Raw genomic sequence first — 9,995 nt, forward strand, 5'->3', positions numbered from 1 at the left:
AATCCATTTTGAGTTTATTTTTGTGTATGGTGTTAGGGAGTGTTCTAATTTCATTCTTTTACATGTAGCTGTATAGTTTTCCCAGCACCACTTATTAAAAAGACTGTCTTTTCTCCATTGTATATCCTTGCCTCCTTTGTCATAGATTAGTTGACCATAGGTGCTTGGGTTTATCTCTGGGCTTTCTATTTTGTTCCATTGATCTATGTTTCTGTTTTTGTGCCAGTGCCATATTGTCTTGATTACTGTAGCTTTGTAGTATAGTATGAAGTCAGGAAGTCTGATTCCTCCAGCTCCGTTTTTTTCCCTCAAGACTGCTTTGGCTATTCGGGGTCTTTTGTGTCTTCATACACATTTTAAGAGTTTTTGTTCTAGTTCTGTAAAAAATGCCATTGGTAATTTGATAGGGATTGCATTGAATCTGTAGATTACTTTGGGTAGTATAGTCATTTTCACATGATTGATTCCTCCAATCCAAGAACGTGGTATATCTCTCCATCTGTTGGTATCATGTTTAATTTCTTTCATCAGTGTCTTATAGTCTTCTGCCTACAGGTCTTTTGTCTCCTTCGGTAGGTTTATTCCTAGGTCTTTGATTCTTTTTGTTGCAGTGGTAAATGGGAGTGTTTCCTTAATTTCTCTTTCAGAGTTTTCATCATTAGTATATAGGAATGCAAGAGAGTTCTGTGCATTAATTTTGTATTCTGCAGCTTTACCAAATTCATTGTTTAGCTGTAGTAGTTTTCTGGTGGCATCTTTAAGATTCTATAAGTATAGTATCATGTCATCTGCAAACAGTGACAGCTTTACTTCTTCTTTTCTGATTTGGATTCCTTTTATTTCTTTTTCTTCTCTGATTGCCGTGCCTAGAACTTCCAAAACTATGTTGAATAACAGTGGTGAGAGTGGACGTCCTTGTCTTGTTCCTGATCTTAGAGGAAATGCTTTCAGTTTTTCACCATTGAGAATGATGTTTGCCTGGGTTTGTCATATATGGCCTTTATTATGTTGAGGTAGGTTCCCTGTATGCCCACTTTCTTGAGAGTTTTTATCATAAACGGGTGTTGAATTGTGTCAAAAGCTTTTTCTGCATCTATTGAGATGATCATATGGTTTTTATTCTTCAGTTTGTTAATAGGGTGTATCACATGGATTGATTTATGTATATTGAAGAAACCTTGCATCCCTGGGATAAATTCCACTTGATCATGGTGTATGATCCTTGTAATGTGTTGTTGGATTCTATTTGCTAGTATTTTGTTGAGGATCTTTGTATCTATATTCATGAGTGATATTGGTCTGTAATTTTCTTTTTTTGTAGTATCTTTGTCTGGTTTTGGTATCAGGGTGATGGTCGCCTCATAGAATGAGTTTGGGAGTGTTCCTGCCTCCACAGTTTTTTGTAAGAGTTTGAGAAGGATGGGTGTTAGCTCTTCTCTAAATGTTTGATAGAATTCACCTGTGAAGCCATCCGGTCCTGGACTTTTGTTTGTTGGAAGATTTTTAATCACAGTTTCAATTTCATTACTTGTGATTGGTCTGTTCATATTTTCTATTTCTTCCTGGTTCAGTCTTGGAAGGTTATACCTTTCTAAGAATTTGTCCATTTCTTCCAGGTTGCCCATTTTATTGGCATAGAGTTGCTTGTAGTAGTCTCTTAGCATGCTTTGTATTTCTGCAGTGTCTGTTATAACTTCTCGTTTTTAATTTCTAATTTTATTGATTTGAGTCTTCTCCTGCTTTTTCTTGATGAGTCTGGGTAATGGTTTATCACTTTTGTTTGTCTTCTCAAAGAACCAGCTTTTAGTTTTATTGATGTTTGCTATTGTTTTCTTGTTTTCTATTTCATTTATTTCTGCTGTGATCTTTATGATTTCTTTCCTTCCACTAACTTTGGGTTTTGTTTGTTCTTATTTCTCTAGTTCTTTTAGGTACAAGGTTAGATTTTTTTATTTGAGATTTTTCTTGTTTCTTGAAGTAGGCTTATATAACTATAATCTTCCCTCTTAGAACTGCTTTTGCTGCATCCCATATGTTTTGAATTGTCGTGTTTTCATTGTCAGTTGTCTCTAGGTATTTTTTTATTTCCTCTTTGATTTCTTCAGTGATCTCTTAGTTATTTAGTACCGTATTGTTTAGCCTCCACGTGTTTGTGTTTTTTACGTTTTTTTCCCTGTAATTGATTTCTAATCTCATAGCGTCATGGTCACAAAAGATGCTTGATATGATTTCAATTATCTTAAATTTACTGTGGCTTGATTTGTGACCCAAGATGTGATCTATCCTGGAGAATGTTCCGTGCGCACCTGAGAATAAAGTATAATCTGCTGTTTTTGGATGGAATGTCCTATAAATATCAATTAAGTCCATCTTGTTTAATGTATCATTTAAAGCTTGTGTTTCCTTATTTATTTTCATTTTGGATGATCTGTCCACTGGTGAAAGTGGGGTTTTGAAGTACCCTGCTGTGATTGTGTTACTGTCAATTTCCCCTTTTATGGCTGTTAGTATTTGCCTTATGTATTGAGGTGCTCCTGTGTTGGGTTCATAAATATTTACAATTGTTATATCTTCTTCTTGGATTGATCTCTTGATCATTATGTAGTATCCTTCTTTGTCTCTTGGAATAGTCTTTGATTTAAAGTCTATTTTGTCTGATATGAGAATTACTACTCCAGCTTCCTTTTGATTTCCATTTGCATGGAATATCTTTTTCCATACCCTCACTTTAAGTCTGTATGTGTCCCTAGGTCTGAAGTGGGTCTTTTGTAGACAGCATATGTACGGGTCTTGTTTTTGTATCCATTCAGCCAGTCTATGTCTTTTGGTTGGAGCATTTAATCCATTACATTTAAGGTAATTATCGATATGTATATTCCTATTACCATTTTTCTATTTGTTTGTGTTTGTTATTGTAGGTCTTTTCCTTCTCTTGTGTTTCCTGCCTAGAGAATTTCCTTTAGCATTTGTTGAAGTGCTGGTTTGGTTGTGCTGAATTGTCTTAGGTTTTGCTTGTCTGTAAAGGTTTTAATTTCTCCGTCAAATCTGATTGAGATCCTTGCTGGATAGAGTAATCTTGGTTGTAGGTTTTTCCCTTTCATCACTTTAAATATGTCCTGCCACTCCCTTCTGGCTTGCAGAGGTTCTCCTGAAAGATCAGCTGTTAACCTTATGGGGATTCCCTTGTATGTTATTTGTTGTTTTTCCCTTGCTGCTTTTAATATTTTTTCTTTGTATTTAATTTTTGATAGTTTGATTAATATGTGCCTTGGCGTGTTTCTCCTTGGATTTATCCTGTATGGGAACTCTGTGCTTTTGGACTTGATTAACTATTTCCTTACCCATATTAGGGAAGTTTTCAACTATAATCTCTTCAAATATTTTTTCATTCCCTTTCGTTTTCACTTCTTCTTCTGGGACCCCTATAATTCGAATGCTGGTGCGTTTAATGTTGTCCCAGAGGCCTCTGAGACTGTCCTCAGTTCTTTTCATTCTTTTTTGTTTATTCTGCTCTGAAGTAGTTATTTCCACTATTTTATCTTCCAGGTCACTTATCCATTCTTCTGCCTCAGTTATTCTGTTATTGTTCCCTTCTAGAGAATTTTTAATTTCATTTATTGTGTTGTTTATGATTGTTTGTTTGCTCTTTAGTTCTTCTAGGTCCTTGTTAAATGTTTCTTGTATTTTCTCCATTCTATTTCCAAGAGTTTGGATCATCTTTACTATCATTATTCTGAATTCTTTTTCAGGCAGACTGCCTATTTTCTCTTCATTTGTTAGGTCTGGTGGGTTTTTACCTTGCTCCTTCATCTGCTGTGTGTTTCTTTGTCTTCTCATTTTGCTTAACTTACTGTGTTTGGGGTCTCCTTTTTTCAGGCTGCAGGTTCTTATTTCCCGTTGTTTTTGGTGTCTGTCCCCAGTGACTAAGGTTGGTTCAGTGGGTTGTGTAGCCTTCCTGGTGGAGGCGACTAGTGCCTGTATTCTGGTGGATGAGGCTGGATCTTATCTTTCTGGTGGGCAGGTCCACGTCCGCTGGTGTGTTTTGGGGTGTCTGTGACCTTATTATGATTTTAGGCAGCCTCTCTGCTAATGGGTGGGGTTGTGTTCCTGTCTTGCTAGTTGTTTGGCATAGCGTGTCCAGCACTGTATCTTGCTGGTCGTTGAGTGGAGCTGGTCTTGGCCTTGAGATGGAGATCTCTGGGAGATTTTCGCCATTCGGTATTACGTGGGACTGGGAGGTCTGTTGTGGACCAGTGTCCTGAATTTGGCTCTCCCACCTCAGAGGCACAGCCCTGATGCCTGGCTGGAGCACCAAGAGCCTGTCATCCCCACGGCTCAGAATAAAAGGGAGAAAGAAAGAAAGAGAGAGAGAGAGAGAGAGAGAGAGAGAGAGAGAGAGGAAGGAAGGAAAGAAAGAAAGAAAAGAAAGAAAGGAGGGAGGGAGGAAGGAAGAAAGAAAAAGATAAAATTAAAAAGTTATTAAAATAAAAAAATATTATTATTAAAAATTTTTTAAGTAGTTAAAAACAGAAAGAATGAAGAGAACAACCAAACCAAAAAACAAATCCCCTAATGATAACAAGCACTGAAAACCATACTGAAAAAACAGAAAAAAACCAGACAGAACCCTTGGACAAGTGCTAAAAGCAAAGCTGTACAGACAAAACCACACACAGAAGCATACACATACGTACAGAAAAAGGGGGGAATATATATATCATTGCCCCCAAAGTCCACCTCCTCAATTTGGAATGATTTGTTGTCTATTCAGATATTCCAGAGATGCAGGGTACATTAAGTTGACTGTGGAGATTTAATCCGCTGCTCCTGAGGCTGCTGGGAGAGATTTCCTTTTCTCTTCTTTGTTCGCACAGCTCCCGGGGTTCAGCTTTAGATTTGGCCTCTGCGTGTAGGTCGCCTGAGGGCGTCTGTTTTTCACTCAGACAGGACGGGGTTAAAGGAGCAGCTGTTTTGGGGTCTCTGGCTCACTCAGGCCGGGGGTGGGGAGGGAGGAGTATGGAGTGCCGGGTGAGCCTGCGGCGGCAGAGGCCAGCATGATGTTGCACCAGTCTGAGGCGCACCGTGCGTTCTCCCGGGGGAGTTGTCCCTGCATCACGGGACCCTGGCAGTGGCGGGCTGCACAGCCTCCCAGGAGGGGAGGTGTGGATAGTGACCTGTGCTCGCACACAGGCTTCTTGGTGGCGGCAGCAGCAGCCTTAGCGTCTCATGCCCGTCTCTGGGGTCCATGCTGATAGCCACGGCTCGCGCCCGTCTCTGGAGCTCCTTTAAGCAGCGCTCTTAATCCCCACTCCTCGCGCACCAGGAAACAGAGGCAAGAAAAAGTCTCTTGCCTCTTCTGCAGTTCCAGACCTTTTCCCAGACTCCCTCCTGGCTAGCCGTGGCACACTAGCCCCCTTCAGGCTGTGTTCACGCGGCGAACCCCAGTCCTCTCCCTGGGATCCGACCGAAGCCGGAGCCTCAGCTCCCAGCCCCCGCCCACCCTGGCGGGTGAGCAGCCAAGCCTCTCGGGCTGGTGAGTGCTGACCGGCACCGATCCTCTGTGCGGGAATCTCTCCGCTTTGCCCTCTGCACCCCTATTGCTGCGCTCTCCTCCTTGGCTCCGAAGCTTTCCCCCTCCGCCACCCTCAGTCTTCGCCCATGAAGGGGCTTGTAAGCCTGGTGTGTGGAAACCTTTCCTCCTTCACAGCTCCCTCCCAGAGGTGCAGGTCCTGTCCCTATTCTTTTGTCTCTGTTTTTTTTTTTTTTTCTTTTGCCCTACCCAGGTACTTGGGGAGTTTCTTGCCTTTTGGGAGGTCTGAGGTCTTCTACCAGTGTTCAGTAGGTGTTCTGTAGGAATTGTTCCACATGTAGATGTATTTCTGATGTATTTGTGGAGTGGAAGGTAATCTCCATGTCTTACTCGTCTGCCTTCTTGAAGCCTCTCTCAGCTTTCTTTTATACTTCATGCTTTTTGTGTCTTATTTGAGAAATCTTAGCCTAACCCAAGATTTTATCTCATATTTTTTATAGTTTTAGCTCTTCAGTCAGTGATCCACTTTGAATTAATTTTTGTATATGGTATTAGGGTGGGGTTGAGTTGGGGTTTTTTGTTTGTTTGCCTATGCCTGTATGCTTGTCCCAGCACTATTTGTTGAAAAGATTATCCTTTTCCCATTGAATTGCCTTTGTACCTTTGTCAGAAATTGATCATGGATGTGTGGGTTTATGGCATCTATTCTTTCCAGTGATTGATTTGTCTACCTTTATGTCATTATTTTACTGTCTTAATGATTACTATAGCTTTGGAATAAGTCTTGAAATTGCATGGTGTAAGCCCTTCAACTTTGTTCTTTATAGTTCTGGCTATTTCAGGTCCTTTGCATTTCAGTATAAGTTTTAGAATCAGCTTGTCACTTTCTTCGAGGAAAGCTGCTGGGACTTTGATTGGAATTACATTAGCTCTATGGATCATTTTGGAGAGAATTGACATCTTAGCAGCATTGAGTCTTCATATCCATGGACATGGCATATATCTCTCCATTTATTTAAGCCTTGAATTTCTCTCAGCAATGTTTTGTAGCTTTTGTATATTGACCTTGTAGCCTGCAGCCTTGCTACACTCACTTATTAGGTCTAGTAACTTTTTTGTAGATTTCTTAGAATTTTCTATATACATGGTCATGTTGTCAGCAAATAAAGACTGATGTACTTCTTCCTTTACAATCTCTATTCCTTTTATTTCTTTTTCTTTTTCTTTCCAGTACAAAGTTAAATAGAAGTAGTGAGATTAGACATCCTTAACTTGTTTCTGGTGTTGGGGTGAAATTATTCAGTATTTGACCAATAAGTTTGATGTTAGCTATATGTTTCTTATATATATACTTTATCAGATTGAGGAAGTTTCCTTTTATTCCTGATTTGCTGAGGTTTTATGAGAGGTTTTTGTCATGTGATTTTTTGTATCTATTGAAATGATAATATGGTTTTCTTTTTTAGTGAATTCCATTGGTTGGTTTTCTAATGTTAAACCAACCTTACATTCGTGGGCTAAAACCCACTTGGTTATGATGCATTGCTTTTTTATATATTGTTAAGTTTGATATACTAAAATTTTGTCAAGAATTTTTATATCTCTGTTTATGAGGGTTATTGGTTTATAGTTGTTTTTTTTTTGTCTTTTGTTTTCCGTGTAAGAGCTTGATCTTGTCTGGCTTTGGTATCAGGTTAATGCTGGCCTCACAATGAACTAGGAAGTATTTCTTCCTCTTTGGTTTTCTGGAAGAGTTTGTGTAGAATTGGTATTATTTCTTCCTTAATAATTGATGACATTTACAAGCGAAGCCACCTGGGCATAGAGTTTTCTTTGTAGGAAGTTTTAAACTACAAATTCAATTTCATTGATAGATATAGGACTATTTGGGTATCTGTTTCTTCTTTATTGAGCTTTAGTAGGTTGTGTCTTTCCAGGGATTTGTCCATTTTACCTGAAGTGTCAAAGATGTAAAGTTGTTCATTGTATTTATTATTCCTTCAATGACGGTGGTATCTGTAGGGATGGCCCTTTTTCTAGTCCTGTAACTGGTAATTTGTGGCTTTTTTTCCCCTGACAGTCTGACTAGAGGCTTATCAAGTTTATTGACTTTTTAAAAACCCAGCTTTGGGTTTCATTGATTTTTCTTTTGTTTCCTAAGTTATTGGTTGATTTCTGTCCTTTTTCCTTCTGCATGGTTTGAGTTTAATTTAATTTTTTTCGTATGGGGTACTTTTTAATTTAAGATGGAAATTTAGTTATTAATTTGAGACTTTCTTTTCTAATGTAGGCATTTAGTTCTATACTTTCTCTGTAAGTGCTGCTTTAGTTCCATTCCACAATTTTTTTTAGCTGCAAGGGGAACTGGTAAATAGAATTTTTTAGTGGGACATATTTCATTTATAGACATAATTAGGATTCTGTAAGTAAGGATTCAGAGGAGAAAGAATGTTGGGTAGGAAGCCAGCAGTGTCTACCATGGCAGCAATCTTTAAAAATCAAGCTACACGTTATGCAATATCATTATTATAAACCTGCAGTTCACCTAAGCCATTGCAGGTCACATGGGCACATCTACTTGCTTTTTGTTTTTGTTTTTTTTGGTGGTAAATTAGCCTTAAGTTTCTTTAAAATTTAAAAAAGTTTTTTTGCTATATGATTGGCAGATAGGGAAAGCCAAATTGAGGGTCCTTCAGTTTTTTGTTAGCAACCTAAACTTTTTATGGTGGAAAATTTTTAAGTACAAGGAATTTATTGAGCTTCTGTGTATCCATTAACTGATTTCAATAATTAACAACATGTGGCTAGTCTTATTACAGTTATACCCCATCCTTTGTGCATTATTTTGAATCAAATCTCAGAATTCATTGTTTCATTCATTAAATACTTTGGCATGTATCTTTAAAAGATAAAGGTTCTTTTTATTTTTAAAAAACAGTCACAGTACCATTAACATAACCTCTAAAAATTAACAGTAGTTCCTTTATATTATAAGGTATCCAGTGTTCAATTTTTGGCTATCGTAAAAAATTTTTTTTGTATAATTTGTTTTGAGTTAGGATCTAAATAAGTTCCATTCAAGCAATTCATATTTTGTGACTCAATAAGTTTAGTGAAACCTGTGACATTAGAACTTTTCCAAGGCAAAAGCTATTGAAAATTGTTTTTCATGATCACAGTGAAAACCTTCATTGAAATTAAGCTTGGGAAAATATAGTTGTTTTTTCATATTTTTTTTTGCGGTGTTTTGTTTTGAATGTTAAAGATCTGACTGTTAGATTTTTTGAAAAATGATCATTACTGAGTTATTGATTGATTGATACCCTTTTGTGCGCCAAAGCAGGGCTAGTTGAAGTATACAATGGTAAGCAAGATAGACATCTTTCTCTGTGTTTAGTCATTTTAAATACTGATGTTTTGGTTTTATATTTGAAATCTTAATTCATGTCTTGTTCTGGGCAAGGAATAAATTGTTTTCTTGATTCCTCTCCCCTACCACCAAATCTTGTGCTTGCAATCATTGTGCCAGATGGTATGACAGTTTTTATTTTTGTTTTTAAAATTCCATTCCAACTTGGCTGTGTAAGACAAAGTTGTTGCCCTCAAATAGCTTAAAATTTAATAGAAGAGATACATCCAGCAGAAAATAATAATGGCAAGCTGTTACATTTCCTGTGCCCTATTTGACTTGATTATTTTTTGGTTTAACTGTTTTCTTTTTCTTTCTACCCATGTTTTATGACTGCATCTTGCAGGAGAGTCTTATAGATGCAAGTGAAGACAGCCAGCTAGAAGCTGCCATCAGAGCCTCCTTGCAGGAGACACATTTTGATTCCACACAGACAAAACAGGATAGCCGCTCAGATGAAGAATCTGAATCTGAACTTTTTTCTGGCAGTGAGGAGTTCATATCCGTTTGTGGCTCTGATGAGGAGGAGGAGATAGAGAATCTTGCCAAGTCTAGAAAGTCTCCCCACAAAGATTTGGGGCATAGAAAAGAGGAGAACAGAAGGTCACTGACTGAGCCCCCTGCCAGAACTGAGCCTGGAACAGCCACAAACCACCAAGGATTGCCAGCGATGGATTCAGAAATATTGGAGATGTCACCTGAAAAATCAGATGGAATAGTGGAGGGCATTGATGTAAATGGTGGGTTACATTTTAGATTTCCTTTACTTAATACTTGAATATTACTGAAGGGATTTGTTTATTTGTTTAAATTAGTCTTCTATCTTAAGCAGCTATATCTCTCTCTATATTTTTTAACCCTTCCTTTAGGACCAAAAGCACAGCTGATGTTGCGGTATCCAGATGGAAAAAGGGAACAAATCACTCTTCCAGAGCAAGCTAAACTACTAGTAAGTATATCTAATTGGAAGCATTTACTCGAAGCAGAAAAACTAATTGGCATAATTAGCTTGATGATTCTTTGAAATATGTGTTAGGTCTGACCTCTAACTGGAAA

The 9,995-nt window shown here is 38.0% G+C and overlaps 1 protein-coding gene across 1 annotated transcript in view; it reads left to right on the forward strand.

Annotated features, from left to right (window-relative positions):
• The window catches only part of UBXN7 (UBX domain protein 7), a 68,457-nt gene that overhangs the window by 48,577 nt on the left and 9,885 nt on the right, over window positions 1–9,995 (forward strand). Inside the window, exons 9-10 of the mRNA XM_060150381.1 lie at window positions 9,286–9,679; window positions 9,809–9,888. Of these exons, the coding sequence (XP_060006364.1) occupies window positions 9,286–9,679; window positions 9,809–9,888 (474 nt within the window). The remainder of the gene's footprint in view (window positions 1–9,285; window positions 9,680–9,808; window positions 9,889–9,995) is intronic.

The sequence above is a fragment of the Lagenorhynchus albirostris genome, chromosome 5 (assembly GCF_949774975.1).
Source record: "Lagenorhynchus albirostris chromosome 5, mLagAlb1.1, whole genome shotgun sequence".
Lineage (NCBI taxonomy): Eukaryota > Metazoa > Chordata > Mammalia > Artiodactyla > Delphinidae > Lagenorhynchus > Lagenorhynchus albirostris.